Raw genomic sequence first — 18,621 nt, 5'->3', positions numbered from 1 at the left:
ATGCTGAAGAGGACATGCCCTTGAAATGGTTGTTTCAACAAGACAATGACCCAAAACACACCAGTAAACGGGCAAAGTCTTGGTTCCAAACCAACAAAATTAATGTTATGGAGTGGCCAGCCCAATCTCCAGACCTTAATCCAATTGAGAACTTGTGGGGTGATATCAAAAATGCTGTTTCTGAAGCAAAACCAAGAAATGTGAATGAATTGTGGAATGTTGTTAAAGAATCATGGAGTGGAATAACAGCTGAGAGGTGCCACAAGTTGGTTGACTCCATGCCACACAGATGTCAAGCAGTTTTAAAAAACTGTGGTCATACAACTAAATATTAGTTTAGTGATTGACAGGATTGCTAAATCCCAGAAAAAAAAATGTTTGTACAAAATAGTTTTGAGTTTGTACAGTCAAAGGTAGACACTGCTATTTTTTTGAACACACCCCTTTCAACTAATTGCCCAATTGCACAGCCTTAAGAGCGTGCATATCATGAATGCTGGGTCTTGTTTGTTTTCTGACAATCTACTGAACCTACTGGTAACTTGTTTGCCACGTAGCAATAAAAAATATACTAAAAACCTTGATTATTCTGGTTAGTCACATTGTACTGCTATTATTTTGAACAATACTGTATATATATATATATATATATATATATATTGCAGATGGCTTCATGGTAATATTCAGTCAGATGCTATTTATGGGCTGGCATAAATGCAGATATTCGAGTGACTCAGTTATTGATTCATGTGTTTTCTGTTTATTACTTTAAGAAACTTTCATTTTCCGCTACATATGCCTTTATGAGCAAACATTAAAAGTTTCAAAAAAATCATCTCCATGACTCTCACGCAACAGAGTCCTCCTAGCGGTCAGTGAGTGAGAGAGAGCGAGAGATCATGTCTGGTGTGTGAATAATGTCTGCACTGTCCTCTAGCTGTACCCCTCGCTGTGTGAACTGGCCCACGTGCTGTCAGTGGACGGTCCGGTGAGACAGAGGCTGGACTCTCTGGCTGGAGAACTCGCCAAAGCGGCTGATAAAGAACTACAGGTGCTGTCTCTCTCCCTCTTCCTCTCATCCTTCAGTCTGGTTTAGAGCTGCTTTCTTCTTCTGATGGAAGATTGATGGTGGATTTGTGCAGGTCATTGTGGACTCCATGGTGTCTCTGTGCCGGGAGCTGTGTCCGCTTTCTTGTGCCGCGGCGGAGTGTCTCTCTCCTCCCCTTTCCTCCATCTCTGAACGTGTGTCCATCCCTCGTTCATCCATCCGCACTGCTCTGATGGAGAGAGCAGCTCAGGACATCAACAGAGCTCTGGAGTAAGAAAGGAGGGTGTTGAGTTGTTGATGTTTCTGAAATTAATGCTGTGAGAAGTCCTTTTTTTGAAGTCTGTTCAGTCAGCAGCAGTCTATATAATGCTCCCAGGCAGCAGCTTTTTAAATCAGCTGTCTATTTGAATGGGTAATGACAGAAATCTCCAAAACTGTTAGTGTAATCTTTGGTGGAGCTTTTGTTATACTGGTACAAACTCAAGAAATGGGATGACGCTTATAACTAAAATGTGTGTAACACAGGACTGTGCAGAAAAATCACAGAATGCAATTGGTCACTATCATAGAAAAAAATACATGTATGTACAGTTTTTGTGAATATAGATACATAACGTAAAAAAAAGACTAAAGCCATGTTAAACTTTATTTTTAATTTATTTTAACTTTTTTTACCATTTTAATTTTGTTTAAAATAAACATTTAGATTTAGATGCACAACACATTTACATATTTATATCTAAATACAGAATGTAAAATAAGGTTACAATCAATACAAAAGCTTTTTTATTTTATTTCTGGTTACATTTCACTTTCAAAAGTCCACTTTAAACGTTCTACTAACTATAAGTAACTGTGCAACTACGTGTTCATTAACTATAATTAATTTGCAACTACATTTTTCAACAAACTTAAAATATTATTTGTAGACCTTTAGGTCAGGGTTAGCACAAATTGACATGATTTATGTATTTATTTATTCTAAAAATACATTTTTAGTGTGTTGCCTTTATTGTGATAGGACAGTATTTTGGTAGGAAGCTAACAGGATCATGAAAGGTCCTTTTTTAACCAGTATATATATATATATATATTTTTTTTTTTTCATACAGCTTAGTACTTCAAAGGCCCCTTGATTTAGATTCTTGATATTGATTCACCTTGCATGGCTGTATCATGGGGGTATCTACATTTTTGTCCGAACAAATGATCTGTGCGATGCACCCATCAAACAAAATCATGAAGTCTTTATTGGAAAGACAAAACCTACTTTTCTGTAGCTACTGTTTTCACAGTTGGAACTCCCAGCATGGTTTTAACATGCTCTAACAAGTTATTTCGGTGTCTCCCATCTCTCAATTTTAGGGAGGTGAAGCTATCTGTGGTATCTTATCTCACTAACTCCATAGTGGACCAGATCCTACAGGAGCTTTATGCCACACACAAAACCCTGGTACTACAAACGAATTTCTCTCTCCATTCGTCTGTTCACTTTGAACACGTGCACAAGCATCGCTCTTCCTCACGCATCTGTTCATCACCACAGCTCCGGCAGGTTTCACAGATGAGACGGCTGGAAGACGGTGGAACAGCCAGGCGCACACACAGACACGCTGACATACTGGATGTTGTGGAGGATGACTTTGGCATCAGCATAGTGAGTGTGTTACGTGAATCACTAGCAAATGACTCATTTGTGTGTTTGGTGGTATTTACAGTATCTGTCATCTCTTGTAACTCAGTGGTCTTGTCATCTGCTCAGTTCGCGATGTTCTCACTCACTTCTGTCATTCTGCACACAGGACACAATTGCCATTAAGAAACGCAGCTCCAGGACCAGACGCATTCGTCCTGTGTCCAACAGACTCAGTGAGTCACACATGCACGTTATGTCGGATGAAAGCAGGACTATCATTCATTTTTTAGTTTAACACTCATTCAGTGCTTTCAAGTCATGAATACTTATACTGTGTATAAATTTTTCAGTTCAAACATTCATTCTTTATATCATATTTTAAGCTCAATTTCATTTATAAAACATATTTAACATTTATGTCATTTCAGCATGTTAATTTAGTGTTTTTAAATTGTAATTATAAAAATAAATAAAAAATACGAAGAAAAAAATTCATTCACTTAATCGTGCTCCATGACAATTAAAAAATTAACAGAATAGTTCACTCAATTTTTTTTTAATTTTTTTGGGGGGGAGAAATTTAGCATTACATCCCTTGCTGATCAATGGAATCCTCTGCAGTGAATGGGTGCCGTCAGAATTAGAGTTGAAATAGCTGATAAAAACATTCTATCATTAAGGCATTTTAACTTGAAACTGTCACTTCTGGGAAAAATATCCTTAATAATGCTTCCTCTGTTGTCCTCTCATGTCAAAATCCACTGAAATATTTGTTAAGAACTGATTTGTTTGTAAACGGTGACTGGATCTATGCATATTTCTCTCCTGCATTGAGAAGATACCACTTTTTCACTGGAGAAAGTCATTTTATGAATAGAGTCGGGGGAAAAATGGTTTGAAGTTAAAAGCATCTTAATGATGGATCCGTTTATTACAAACATGCAGCTTATTGATTAGCTACAAAACTTGTGAATTATTGTGATGTTTTTACCAGTTGTTTGGACTCTCATTCTGACGGCATCCATTTATTGCAGATGATCCACTGGTGAGCAAGTGATGTAATCCTAAGTTTTTAAACAGCACGTCATATAATTAATACACTCTCCTTCAGGTCTAGGTGACGACCCCAACTCTTCACCTTTAGTGTCCACTCCTCAGACATCTGCTCCCCTTTCACGCTCGGCATCATGGGAAGGTCTGTCCACCCTGCCCACACAGGGTTCACCCCTGCGTCATGTGACCCATGTCAGACCACGTCCACCACGAAGACACAGGACTGCACATGCTCCCTTTGAGACGGTAAGAACCTGCACCATTGCCAGTATTCCCACACCAATACTAATTTATACCTGTGGCTCAGTGGTAGAGCTTTGCTTTAGCAGTGCAAAAGGTTGTGGGTTCGATTCCCAAGGAACACACACACTGGTAAAAAAATTTATAGCCTGAATGCACTGCAAGTCGCTTTGCTGAAAAGCGTCTGCTATGTAATAAAGCACTTTTAGTGTTAAAAAAGGTATAAGTAAAGATGAAGTGTCACAAAATGACTTATTAACCTCGACAGTTTCAGGCTTTGCCTCATATTGTGTTATTGCCCTCAAGGCTTGTGTTAGCCTCATATTCATCATATATTTATGATCAATATTGTTAACAATTCAGTTTGATAGACTTGAATCTATAATGTATTTCATGCAGCACTATTTTATAATAATAACTTAATGTAAGTATACAATACCTTATATTGGACGTTTATTACAAAATATTCCAATGTATGCAGTATATAAAAAAATCCTACAATAGGTATTCGTCAAAAACACTCAAAATCTGAAATAAGAAGCGATTAATCGACAGCTATTCAAGCTGTTATCAAGAGAAGGAGGGGGTTGATTTTAATCACGTTCTCTTGTTAGCGTGATTGTTCTCAGAAATCTGTCTGAACGCAGGCCCAGATGTTTTCTCCAGGGTCTCCAGAATGAAAGCATCAAACATTAAAGGCTCTCTCCTTTTCAATCACTTCCGATCAGCTTGTCTTTGTAATGTCTGTTGATCAAGTTAATGCATTGACATAATACAGAAGAACAAATCCCAGATGGTGAGATACAGTAGCGTGACAGCATCATCCACTAACACAAATTTAGAGAGATGATCTACTCCAGTCCCAGTCTTTAAAAGCACACAATCATCATCATCATCATCATTATCATCATCATTATTTCTCTTGTCGTCCTGTAGCACTGCTCGGAGAATGGTGGAGTATCTCTTTTGGAAGATGGACTGCCTGACTTCTACACCAAGAGAGTTTTACCAGACAGGTGCTTCAGTACTGAACACTTCAGTGTAGTAATGAAGTCTAACAATGAAGGTGTCACATTTGCTCTCTTTGTAAAGGTTGAAGGTATATGGACATGCTAAAAATGTGGACGTTATCTTATCTCTGACACCGTGACTTTCTGTCCTGCAGTCAGCTGTCATCCCACCATCACGCTCAGGCTCTGAGGAGGAAGAAAAGACGCAGTGTGCTGTCAATCTTTTCTGGATTCAGGAAGAACCGCAACTCTACCATATCATACCAGGAGTCAGACACCACAGAAAGGGCTGGGGCATGTGGGGAGGAATGTCGCACTAAGTGAGTCAGTCATATTTTAATATATAATAATTCACAATACACTTCCCTTCAAAAGTTTGGGGTCAGTAAGATTTTTTATGTCTGAAATAAGACTCATTTTTTCAATGAGACTGCATTGCTTTGATCAAAAATACAGTAAAAACAGAAATAATGTTAAATGTTATAACATTTGAAAATAACTGTTTTTAAATCTTTTTTTGGTGTTGCATATTTTCAATTGTAAAGTATTCATGTGATGGGAAAGCTGAATTTCTGCAGTCTTCAGCGTTAAATCAGAAACATTTCTTATAATTATCAATGTTGAAAACAGTTGTGCTGCTTAACTTTTATGTAAAAAGCATGATACATTTTGTTTTTCAGGATCCTTTGTACGTAGAAAGTTCAAAAGAACAGTGTTTATCTGAAATTAAAAACTTTTGTTATATTATAAATATCCTTTTTGTCACTTTTGATTAATTGAATGTGTCCATGTTGATTAAAAGTATAAATTTCTTTAAAAAGAAGAAGATAGTGTACAGTAGTGCACAGTATATCATATATCACAATTATAAATGAAATAAAGTGTATTATATCAATACATCAAACAACATAAATCAAACTCTTCCTCTTGTTTTCCTTTTATTTGATGCTCTCTCAGTATTGCTGCTGAGAATGTGTACTCCTTGATTCAACACCCAAAGGATCGTGGGAGGTTAGACCTAGGCACTGAGGGCACCAACGGGAGGCTGGTAGGGCCCGGTGTTCAGAGGACCCCTCAGCTGTCAGGACGGCCCGTTCATGGTATACCCCTGCCAGGAATGATGGGACTCAGCCCCTCCTGCTTTTCACAGAGACAGGTAAAGTTCACCGCATTAAATCTTTCAATTACAACCCAGTAAATTCCTCCGCTTGTCATTCTAACTCAAATTCAACATTCCGTGTTGAGATTCCATGCCTGTTGCTGTTCTACGTCACGAGTTGAAGCAGAGCCAATTCTTAAAATTAATTTAGGCCAACTCTGGTACACAAACGATGCAATATTTATTTATTCATTCAAATGGTGCAGGTAATGTTGAGAACAAACATGGGAAGGAATTGTGTTCATTAGTAAGTAATGTAATGTTAGCATCGATTGTTCTTGATCGATTCGAAAACAAATTAAATGTAAATTTAATGAGCATAATGACATGTTTTCCAGTCTCTCACACTCCGTCTCTCTGTTCCCTTCAGTCGCCTGATTACAGTGAGGTGTTCGGCTCATCAGAAGAGATTGGATATGGAGAGCATGAGATGGAGCGGCATTCAGATATCGTTGCTAAAGAGCAAATGCCATCTATAGACAGACGGTCAGAATCAGGAAGACAGGAATCACAGTCAGACAGCCAGAAAAAGGCAGATATTATAATGGACCCTCAGTTGCTAGAAACCAGAAAAAGACCCGAGCCTCCGCCTCAGAGTACCAAGCCGAGTTTAGCTAAGACACGACAACGCCATCTGGAGGAGAGCTCCGGTAATGCATATTCAGACATTAGTTGGCATTTAAGACAGAATTCATTCATTTTAGTGATTTTTTTCTCTGTGATCTAGTTTTAATTAATTAATTTTAACTTTCTAAATGGTTATTATTTGCTGTTCCCTGATAAACCTACTGAAGATTCTGGAGAACTGAGGGAGAAGGATGAGGAAGAAGAGGACAGGAAATGTGGAGAAGACCAAAAACCAGAAGGACAGTCTCCACCTATCCCTGAAAAGGTATCTTTGCGTCTTTGACTTAAAATGTCAGTGATCGTGAGTGGAGCGTGTCTTTATTCTCATAGCAAAGATGTATCATGAAAACAGCTGTTGATTATATCATTCTTTTCAGCCATGTTATTATTCACCTCACTCGTCTACCACTGGCTCCTCACCACAAGACGTGACCAATGAGAATCAGCCACCAGCTGCCCCGCCCGCCTCAGCTAAGCCTGTGTTTCATTCTGCTTCAGTAGATTCTGCTTTGCTTCAAGGTAATTCATACAAAAGTTGTCTCATGCTGGGTACACACCAAAAGATAATCGGGCTGATTTTGGGCCGATTTCCCTCTTCTGAAAATCCTAGCTATCTACAGATGATCTTATCAGATTTTCCCTTGGTGTGGGGTGTGTTAAGAGTGTCCAAACCTGATCGGAAGAACGTCGGAGCTGCCCCGATCGCGAATTGTAAATATTCAACATGTTTAATATTTACGATCAGAACCCCGAGGACAAAAGCGTGCACGCTCTGGAGATTATCACGTGTTTATACAACAAGTCGTGTATAAAATCATTCCAAACACTATTATTGCAATTTCTTCCTGCATATCGTCCGCCATTCTTATTCTGAAGTCTCGCAAGATTTTACGAGATTTCCTGTGTTCACAGTCGAGACTCTGGTTGAAAATCTGTTCTTGTGTGGTGTGCTGTCTTTGTCAGATCATGGCACACCACACACTATCGGAGCAAAACGGTTAAATCTAGGATTTTTTATCCTCATGTTTGTGGTCTACCACATTTTTTAAATCTTATAAGATGTAAAAAATATTTTGTTGTGTACCCAGCATTACTGGCAGTTGCATTTATTGTTCATTAAGCTTAATGTTAAGCAGTTTAACAATCATATATTCTTTGTAAGTGTATAATCATAAATACTTGGTGAATGTGATAGTATTAAGACAGTGTATTAGTACTAGTAGTATTTGTATGTATAAAAAGGTTTCTAAAGGTATCTTTTACAGTTATTTTAAATATAATCTATATATTTATGTATATATTTATTTTAGGTTAACAGTGTATCTGAGATTAATAATAAGCTTCTACATTGTAATTTTATATACCTACATCTATGTATCTGAGAATAACACTTTATAACACTCATTAGAAAACTAGTAATATATTATCTGAAAAATACTTTGTAAATGTATATTTTAGTACAGCTTTAATAGAACAAAATGTATTTTAGAGGTGGATCTCAATAAATTATAATGTCCTGGAAAAGTACATTTATTTCAGTAATTCAACTCAAATTGGGAAACTCGTGTATTAAATAAATTCAATGCACAAGACTGAAGTAGAGATGTTGAATTAGTGGGTTTTTGTTAAATGTGAGACAAAATCATCACAATTAAGAAGTAGAGATAGTGAAATGGTGGGTTTTTGTTAAATGTGAGACAAAATCATCACAATTAAAAGAACTAAAGTCTTAAACTACTTCAATCCATGTGCATTGAATTTATTTAATACACAAGTTTCACAATTTGAGTTGAATTACTGAATATAAATGAACTTTTCCACGACATTCTAATTTATTGAGGTGCACCTGTATTTGAATAATAATAATAATAATTACATATATAATATATATAATAATTTGCCCACAATTTTTGTGACTTCCAATTTAAAAAATATATATAAAATGAAATACAGAGAATATGTGATGTTTCTTTTTGCTCAGGTGATGAAGTCAAAAGCAGCCCTGGAGGTCCCATGAAACCACATCGAAATAGGAAAGCAAACTCATGTGACACAGGTACAAACTTCGAATCCCTTTTGAGCACGTGAGGAGGGTCCGCATTCACCCTCTACTGCTCTAGCATGCCTTCACCAACTCATCCTTACTTGTGTGAACCATCCCTCCCTCTGTGTGCCCCTGTATTTACCCCTTAGGAATGGAGCAGGATGCCCGCTGTGATCTGGAGAGATCCTCAGATCGCAAACCCCCTGTGAAAAAACCTAGACTCCCTCCGAAACGAAATAAGTCCTTGGATTTCCCTGGTACTGTGCTGTTTTGTATGTGTATGTGCTTCTTGGAAGTGTCCAGCAGCTTTATTAGATAGCCTGACTGGAAAGCGCTCCAGTAATTAGAGGAAATCTTTCCAGTGTGAATATATTGTGAGTGTGTGAGCGTGCACCTCTCCGTGTTTGTGTGTCCACAGACAGATGGCTCTGAGTTGACCTTTAACAAAGCCAGATTAGTAAACGGGTAACGTAAGTAGGCCATCATTCACTTCTTTCTCTCTCTCTCTTTTCCTCTGTTTATCTCTGCAGGTCATCAGAGTTCGGAGCCAAGCAACGCTGAAGCATCATGACAACCATTTGAGCCAAAGCTCTGTGAAAACAGAGGGTCATTGTGATGCTGAGAGGAGAGAGAGGGAGAGATATGATCAGCAGATGAATTTGCACCTGGATGAATTCATAAAGACTCATTGTACACACATATTCAGCATATTCTTGCTTACTTAAGTGAGTTGTTTTGCTTCCCCTCCTGCTTTCATGTAACTATCATTCTTAACCTTCTGCACTTAACTGCAATTCCTTTATTTCACTCTCTCTCCGTCTCTCTCCCTCTGGGTCTTTTGACAATCTTTGACATAAAGGAAGTTTTTGCTATTTATCTTTAAAACCATAGAATGATATTTTGTAAAGTATAATATATAAACAGAACCAATATTTGCACTAATCATCGCTTGAATTCTCATTTGGTTTGGTGGATGTAACCCCCCTCCCACTGTCCGACATTACCCACGTGAAGTTTTGTAGTGTGTGACTAACTTATTCTTATAATTTTCTGTCTATATGATCAATATCATTAGCAGTATTACTGTTGTCTTAATCAGGCATTGTTTATGCAACTGGATAAATGTTTAAGAGTTTGCTGGCCCTAAATGAGCTTTATTTTCTACTAAATGTGATTGAGTGAATAAAAACTGAATATTAAATTTGCTGTTGTTCTTCTTTTTTTTTTTTGACAAAGTAAAACAATGGAACTTTGTTATATCATGGTATTGAATGATTACCATATTACCTATTTACATTATACTCCAAGAAACTTCAAGAATATCATGGTATTTACTGGGTAACCTGTCAAAACACCATTGGTAATACCAGATTTACATGGGACATTTTTACAGCGTACTTCAAATAATATTATAGTATTGTATATTAAACCCCATATGGTTATACAGTACCATAGTACTTTTTTTTTTTTTGTTTGTTGTTATTATGAAATTTCTCTTTATTGTGAAATGTTAATTAAATGTAGTGTATTTTAAAATGCAGTTTATTTCTGTAATGGAAAAACAGAATTTTCAGCAGCTATCAATGTCACGTGATCATAATAAGGCGGCATTAGTAACGCTACATCGTAAAATCGCGATGCCTCTTTATACATATTTGAAACGGGAACCCGATTAAAATCATCTTTATGGATAGACTGGCATTACTTTGGAAGTGAATTCTAGAAAAAAGTATTATTACAGTTTATAGATTAATTACTAGCAGTTGAACAATTGTATTGTTTGGCATTTCAAAGCCGTTTTTTCAGTCAAGGAAAGGTTAAACAAAAGTGGATACCAGATGCCGCATCTCACACAAGACTCCCATTGCCTTTTAATGACACAGGAGGGCAGCAGAGGCCCAAAGCCAAACAAACATCTTGCTACGGAAGAGTAATTTTCAAGCAGAGATTTTATTGTCTGTGACTGCTGCTTAAATGTCCCTGAGAATCTCTCTCTGAAGAGAACAGACTATTTATTACATTATCACTTCATGAGGCTTTTTATTACGCTAAATTGGCTCTTTGAAGGTAAATTTAAAAGTTAGAAATCACTACCAAGTGGAAGTTATGAAAAGGTATTTTATTCTCTCTTGTTAAGAAAATGTTTGAGTTCATATTTTGAAATAAGTCTTTTGATTACAGAATGTTAGAGAAAATACCAGGCTGATGCGCTAGGTGCTGCATGAAAATGGCAGGTAGTGTAATGCATTACAGACCAGGTTTGTAAAAAAAATAAAAAATAACTCCCAATAGTACATTTCCAGAAAATATAAACCAATGTGCATGACATGCTCCAAACGTCTGTCACACAATCACACAAACTCATATTCACACATGTTCAGATTGCTATGGGAAAACATCACAGGTCAAAGGAACAATTCATCTTATGTTTAAAATGTTAGAGCGACACTTGATTATGTCTTACATGCATTAGCAAAACACACACGTTCACACAATTATGTAAAAACCACAGGGGATTGTAAGAATATACATAAATCATTTCATTAATGGCCTCTCTAACTCACACACGCACACTCTCACACACCTACACCCACTCACACCAGCAGTGGGGGAAGCTGTAATGAAGTAATATGACGTTAAAGGCAGCTGCATTAATGATTGGACTCACTTAGGGAACAAAGGGCTGTGTGTGGACCAAGTATACACATTTATTATCTGTTAATCACATTCATTAAAGTATTACACAGCATGCTCGTTCTGGCTGCCATTCTTTACTAAAAAGTACTGTGGTGGTAAGCAAGTACAGTACATATGGACTTTAAAAGTTCCGATTCAGGTGGACGAAAGAATAATGGATAACTGCGAATTTATATAGTGCCACGTATTGCCTCAATAATGGGTTTACAGTTGGCTTCAGTGTTATGCTAATTCTACAAACATTCAAATAACATATTTAAATAACCACTTTAAATAAAGCTGAAATAAAACTTAAAATTATAAAATGGACAGACAAAACAACTAGCTTGATTATAACTGTACATGTAAACATATAGCAATGTATTTTATCATTACCATGGTGTAGTTCCCATGTCAAATTAACGTTAACTAGCCTTTTGTTATCATTGTACAAATCAGTAGCATGCCAAACACCATGGTTCTGTTTCACATACAAAAATCAACTCTTTCTAGTAACTTTCACACACTCTGACACACACTCAAGTGGTTCGAGTTGAACAGTGAAAAAAGTGAGTAACTCAAGCAGATGGCTACAATCACAAGAAACCAGTAAACACCGGAAGAGTCCTCAGCTTTTACAAGCTGATTTAAGTTTATGAGACAAGAAAGAAGCAAATAATTCATGTATCTTGTGCCTAAAACTTTCCCAACTTATCACGAAACTTTACTGACTTAACACATTTTCTCAGTTTCACTTCATAATTACGAGACTGTCGTAGTGTGTAGGGGGTGTGTTCATATCCTTCATCTTTTAGAGTTTGTATGTGTGATGTTTTTGGTGTTAGGCGGAGGCCGAGGAGCATCATGAAGTATTTATAGATGTAAATTAGCTCCTTGTTTCACTCTCTCAGACCGTTCAACAGTGCATCATAATTGGTTTCATTCTGTTGAAATTCTCCTTAACAGCACATGAATGTTGTTAGATCCTAATGAGCCACATTAGGTGTGTGTGTGAGAGGATGAATAAAGTGAGTCAGATGTGGATCAAGTGTCCCCCTTTTTTGTTTTCTTGTGTGTGTGTGTGTGTATGTGGAGGGCTGGACTGTGTGTGTCAAGGGGGTGGCTGCATTAGGGGATGCAGTACTTTGGAGCAGATGAGCAGAAGTGAGCCCACAGACTGCCAGACTGATGCCTGATCAAGTAACTTTTCTCTTTCTCTCCAGTGTACGGTGCTGTGGGTGTTTACTCTCTTCTCCTGCTCCTTTCTCAGACCTTTTCATATATGCTTCTGTGCTGTAGCTTGTTTTATTATTATTATTATTAGTGTTATTATTTTTATTATTATTATTTTACTTTTTATCTATCTATCTATCTATGTCAGTGTGCATATGTGTGTAAAGCGAATGCTATCATATTTAGATAATATTATTATTATTAACATAATTTCACTTATATTTCTAAAGAATTGCAGTGGAGTTGGAATCAGATAAGTATTTATTATAAGACTAATATTCCAATGTCAGGATATGAAATACAGTTTTTATTTTATTCCAGCCGATCTTTATCCGAGCTGAAGGATAGAAGGATTTGTTTGCTCTATGCAAAAGTAGAAGGTTTCTTAATGAACCCTATAAGGTCATCAAGGTTTAATAGCCATATGGATTCTGTGGGAGGTTTAAATATGGGCTTTAAATTGTGCTTGGAAGATGTTCCTGTCACTGCCTCTGTGAGTAATGGGTCAGTGTAATTGCAAATGTCCGTGCTTGGATGTATATCACATATTCAAATGGGCTGGTTATCATGTCTTCCCATTGCTCCATATCCTGTGGGATGGATTTTTGTTGTAAAGTGTAATAGTTTTTCTCATTTATTTTTTACTGAGATGTGCGATATGTGAGTAACACTGGCTGATTTGCATTTCTGTTTTTCATTTGTGTTTATGTCACTGTGTGGGTTATTAATCAAGTATTTATTGCATAAAAGCTATTGTAATATATCTATGTATCTCCTTATTTCTATTCTTTAATTTTCTATCCCAGAGACTGGCTGATTTCTACACAATCCATCATGCCTGCTATTGTAAACCTGCTATTCAACACGGTCTCCACCAACACCACCATCTCCTTTTCTCTGGTGCTGCCTCTGGTCAGCATCCTCTCCCTGCTGGTAGGGGTCGGAGGTCACCTGCTCATGTGGTTGGTGTTGATGCGTAACCCACGGCGTCGTTCGAAGCCCAGCTCGGTCCTCCTGTTGAACCTGAGTTTCGCTGATCTGTGTGCTCTACTCACCCTGCCCTGTGTGCTTCTGAGCGCTAGCTCTCAGAACTGGCAGCTGGGAGGAGGCGTTTGTGTTTTGTTGAGCTTCATGACCTCCCTGACCGCTGGAGTGGACATCTTCAGCCTGGCTGCTCTCTCAGTGCTGCGTTATCGAATAGTGGCTCCCTCGACACGACCCCCGGCCACCCCTGCGCAGGTGTGAGTATCTGAAGGACCTAGAGAAAAACAGTTGTAAAAAAATGGTGAAAGAAATGGAGAAATATTTGATTTTTTTTTTCTTTTCTTTTTTCTGTAGACAATAAGTAAAGAAAGTGTCATGGTACAGTGATGGACAACTATTTCTTTGAAGTACTTTGGAATAGCTACATAGCATGGTACATTACTGTGTTATTGAAAATAGATTTCCAGATTCACTAAATCTCAGTTAAATGCTCTATTCTTTAAATTATCCAATTAGTTGGAAAAAATTATAACTTCATGTTGATTCACTATGGGCAGCATGCATTTCCCAAAAGCATTGTAAACACATAAGTAGATCGTTGAGACCATTGGTGCTAATGGTTTCTGCTATAGGTTTATGATGCATTTGGAAAACAAAACCATGATTGTTTCAGTAAAGCATCCATCACTCCGATTCAAATGATAACTTTACGGTCTTTTTGTAATGACCTTATTTAAAAGGCCTGGCTCGTAAGAGTCATTTGTTTGTGACTAAACGCTGTTCTTGATTCACTAAAAGTATCCAATCATAAGGAGTAATTTATTCACAAATCAGTTAGGTAGAAATATGTTCAGGAAAGCCGAAAAGCTTGTTCTCAACACAATATAAACATGCTTTTATATGTATTTTCGCAGTATAAGAACTTTTTATTTCCTTCTTGCTTTCAATTCGAGATGCAAACTCGGGTAACTTTATTTTTATAAATGCTGACATATTTTTGCAACAACTCTGTATGAAAAGCTGAGGGCACGCTTCAACTGAAAAATGATCCAGGCACTGTGTAAAAATACTACTTAAATGTGAATCAATATGAGATGAAAATCCTATTTATTTAAATCACAGTACTTTTTGAAGAGGATCATTACTCTCATTTAAAAAAGAGTGTATTACCATGACTGATGGTTTTATTATGATGATATTAATATATACAAACTGCCTTGGAATACCATTAAATCCTATGGTAAATGAATACAAAAGTGCTGTGGTACTGAGATGATAGCCTAGTGGATACTATTTTGAAATGTACCATGGAACTGAAATGCATGTCTAGAGAAGAGATTAGGTGGTGTCTGATACTGTTCACATCCAAAAAATTGCATGTATATTTATCGTGACTACCAAGATGTTTACACATTCAAAGCCCCACAGAAATACAGACCACTATATCGAAATCTTATGGTAATGCCATCAGGGACATAAAGAGGCGTACAATATATTGAATTCTCTGTATCTGTCTCTCTATTTGTCCCTTAGAGCTGGCACTGTTGCTGTTATCTGGCTGGTTTCCATTGCCATGGCCCTACCTAAAGTCACGTACATCCAGTTTGACAGTGGCTGCACGTGGTCGGTGGGCCGGGGTCACTGGCTGGGCTTCCTCGTTCCTGCCTTCCTGGTGTATTACGTGGCTCCTCTACTTTGCATCGCCCTCCATTGCGGGCTCATCATCACACACCTGTACCGCTGCCGGGGGACTCTAGCCGCAGACCACCGCAATAAAAAAGCCACAGCCCTTCTCATCGGCTCCACGCTGGTGTTCGCCATCAGCTGGCTGCCTTATTACGTGCTAGAGTTTGTCAATGTTTTATCGCCGTCCCTTAATTCCGCCAGCTCGCCCGGAAGCAACAGCTCCAGCTCCACCGCCCCATCACCGGCATCAAGTACAGAGGTGTCTCTGCTGTGGGAGGTGGCCTCGCTGTCAGCCATTCTTCTGATTTGTCTGGCACCTTGCTGGAACCCGCCACTCTACTTCCTGCTATCTAAGCCAGCCCTGAGGCAACTGAGAGGGCTACTACCCATCATGCACCAACACTGGAGAGCTGCTACCTTCCTACAGCACATAGTGCCAAAACATGCTCCCACACAGCCTCACTCACAGCCTGGGTCTCAACACGTTCCTCAGAACGTACTAGCAGTAACGCACCCACAATGAGAACATTCGCACTCACATCGACATGGTAAGGCACAGCACATACCTGCTTCACAGCAAAGCACACCCACACGCAGGCACAAAGTACACACACGCCACACACACAATGACAGGTATTTTCTACCAGAGCATCCTCATCCCTCTCATGCTGGCTGAGATTGAGAGTTGCTTAGTAACACTACAGAGAGGAACAGAAACATAAGACCATGGACCTCTGCATTAATGGCTGAGCATCACATTTTACAGTGTTCCAGCATGCCAGCTGCTCTCTTCCCCTCTATCAAAATCTGTCTCTCACACTAAATCATGTCAGATTTTTATCACCAACTCGGTCACGCTCGCACGCATTAGCGTGTTCTCGACGACATATGTGTTAATCTTTAATTCACTTGTTTCTGAACGCTTGTGCAGTGAGTAATAGATTAGATTTGTGTAGGCTGGTACTGTATATCAGATAGATTGTCTATAAAGGCTAAATGCAGTGCGTTTGAGTCTCACTTACTGATCACTGGTGTTGTGAATCATCAATATGTGCTGTAATGAGTTCTTTGACAGTCATTGTCAGTCTTATGAGAAATGCAACGCTCTGTGATTTCGGAAATGGGAAAAGTATATAAATATTTCCCATTAATGACAGAGGCATGGCTGAGAGAACTCGGCAGCTCTCAGAACTGTGTCACCTGCAGATGAGTCATCCTACTTCACAAGAGTTTTTTTTTTTCATTCTCTGCTAATATTGTAGCCAGTGTAATAAAATGTGGATCTGAATTGATCCGGCAATTTTTCTCCTTGAATTTCCATTCCCCATGCTCCTCCCTCCTAGTCAGTTCATCTCTTTTGCCTGATCTGAACTTAGAGGAGGGATAAAAGAAAAAGATATAGTATACAGGGTTGAAAAATATAAGTTTTTCCTTTGTAGAAACGTACAGGCAGAGGTGAAGACAGATGCTAATACCATGGCAATCTGATGTTCCAAAACCAAATGTTAGCTAGTGTTGTTAATATTAACTGAAGCTAAAACTATGTTTATTGTAATAAAAAATAAATTAAAGCTAAATAGATATATAACAAAAAATATGTAATATATAAAAAATGAAAAGTCACAGAAAATTTACAAAATCTAAATAATAATAAATACTGTAATAGTATGCAGATACTAAAATTATACTGGTATTAGCACAATAAATGTCCAAAACCATGGTATTAGCATGATTTATGTGACCCTTGACCTAAAAACCAGTCTTATATAAAATATATCAAAACTTAATTTTTTATTAGTTATATGTATTGGTAAGAACTTAATTTAGACAGCTTTAAAGGTGATTCGGCAAAATATTGTCCTATCATAACAAACCATACATCAATGGAAACTTCTTACTTCAGCATTCAGATGAAGTATAAATCTCATTTTAGAAAATGTTACCCTTATGACTGCATGGTTTTGTGGTCCAGAGTCACATATATCATTAAATCACAAAAGTATTTTGAGCATGTTACCATGATATTCTTAGAAATACAACAAAATACCATAATACATCAATTTCAGTACCATGCTATTATATTTCAAACTACCTTAGTATTATCATCTCCATCACTGTACCATGATACCACCATAGTACTTTTTTTGTAAAGGGTTCCAAAATTATGGTATTCCCATTATCTCTTTAACAATAATAATAATAATAATAATAATAACAACAACAACAATAATAATAATAATAATAGGGTGATACAATTGTAGGCATTGGTTTTCAACTTGGCAAAATCTTTTTCCGGCCACTCTCTGTCAATCATTCATCTCTCCCCAGAACAACAAATCTGTTCCCTTCTTTTCTTCTTCTTCTGAAATGCATTACAGAGTGGCACTCATGGTAAGCGTGTAATTTTCTGATCGTCAGTCTGCATTAGGACATTGTGGTCTTGACTTCACAGCATCCATAGCTGGGCATTTTTTTAAATAACAACCAGGTTAGATATCACCTCTGGGATGGTAGAGGGAGGAATCTGTAAAAAAGATCAAGAGCGGCTGGCTGATGCCTGTTATTTGACAATATAACAAAACAATGAATGGGCTTGTTACATGGGTTTTTAAAGCTGACTGGACAATTGTTTTGTTTTGCTGTAATCCCTTTTAATAAACCTGCAAAACACCAGACACACAAGTGACCATTAAAATATTTTTTCACTAATCTGATGCAGTGTCCCCTTAGACCTCAGTGAGCTAACAGCAGTTCAAAAAGGTCGCCATTAAAGTGCAGACAGGCAGACGAGAACAACGATGAGAATGGGGGTGAGCTGTCTCACAATTATCCTGACAGCATCACCCATTCACCGCACTCGCAAGACGTACCCACTTAAACTCACTCGTTATCTACTGTAATTATAACAGTCATATTTGGGGGGGTTTACTGAATAATTAGAGTTGTCAACACTCACGTCAAACTCCTTTCGGACTCACACAGAGCCGGCGAGGTCTGATGAGATGCAATTAACACTGCAGATTAACAAGCTCATCTGCGACATGAGCTCAGTGTGCTCCACTTGTCCCTCTCGACTGTCTTTATCATCATGTGATGCCCCAGACCACCACGGACTGAGGCGGTCTTGCTCTGTGTGATTGGAAGACTGCTGTGGAGCTGCACGGAGCTGGCAATGTGACATGCAATCTGTCACATGTACTTAAATTACGATTCTCTGCTCTCCAA

General features: G+C 37.9%; 2 protein-coding genes across 2 annotated transcripts in view; both read left to right on the top strand.

Moving 5' to 3' along the window:
• LOC113044969 (capping protein, Arp2/3 and myosin-I linker protein 3-like) overlaps positions 1-10,022 on the top strand; it is a 54,879-nt gene extending 44,857 nt beyond the window's left edge. Inside the window, exons 26-40 of the mRNA XM_026205023.1 lie at positions 938-1,051; positions 1,143-1,318; positions 2,414-2,501; positions 2,595-2,705; positions 2,851-2,917; positions 3,796-3,983; positions 4,914-4,993; positions 5,143-5,307; positions 5,945-6,143; positions 6,517-6,796; positions 6,941-7,038; positions 7,151-7,292; positions 8,755-8,829; positions 8,967-9,074; positions 9,348-10,022. Of these exons, the coding sequence (XP_026060808.1) occupies positions 938-1,051; positions 1,143-1,318; positions 2,414-2,501; positions 2,595-2,705; positions 2,851-2,917; positions 3,796-3,983; positions 4,914-4,993; positions 5,143-5,307; positions 5,945-6,143; positions 6,517-6,796; positions 6,941-7,038; positions 7,151-7,292; positions 8,755-8,829; positions 8,967-9,074; positions 9,348-9,388 (1,932 nt within the window). The 3' untranslated portion in view covers positions 9,389-10,022. The remainder of the gene's footprint in view (positions 1-937; positions 1,052-1,142; positions 1,319-2,413; positions 2,502-2,594; positions 2,706-2,850; positions 2,918-3,795; positions 3,984-4,913; positions 4,994-5,142; positions 5,308-5,944; positions 6,144-6,516; positions 6,797-6,940; positions 7,039-7,150; positions 7,293-8,754; positions 8,830-8,966; positions 9,075-9,347) is intronic.
• Positions 10,023-13,450: 3,428 nt separating this feature from the next.
• On the top strand, positions 13,451-16,556 carry LOC113046335 (somatostatin receptor type 3-like). Its single transcript, XM_026207223.1, has 2 exons — positions 13,451-13,967; positions 15,244-16,556. Exons 1-2 carry the CDS (start codon positions 13,561-13,563, stop codon positions 15,917-15,919), a joined length of 1,083 nt encoding a protein of 360 aa, XP_026063008.1. The 5' UTR covers positions 13,451-13,560; the 3' UTR covers positions 15,920-16,556.
• The last annotated feature ends 2,065 nt before the right edge of the window (positions 16,557-18,621 follow it).

Source organism: Carassius auratus, chromosome 27 (genome assembly GCF_003368295.1).
Source record: "Carassius auratus strain Wakin chromosome 27, ASM336829v1, whole genome shotgun sequence".
In the NCBI taxonomy this organism is placed as follows: Eukaryota; Metazoa; Chordata; class Actinopteri; order Cypriniformes; family Cyprinidae; genus Carassius; species Carassius auratus.
This window is presented reverse-complemented; position numbering and strand designations above follow the sequence as displayed.

Excerpts from the sequence above, each read along its gene's own strand:
- LOC113046335 (XM_026207223.1), top strand. The coding sequence starts at position 13,561 with ATGCCTGCTATTGTAAACCTGCTATTCAACACGGTCTCCACCAACACC. Across the intron at positions 13,968-15,243 it reads CCGGCCACCCCTGCGCAGGT|AGCTGGCACTGTTGCTGTTA; the intron begins GTGAGTATCTGA and ends TTTGTCCCTTAG.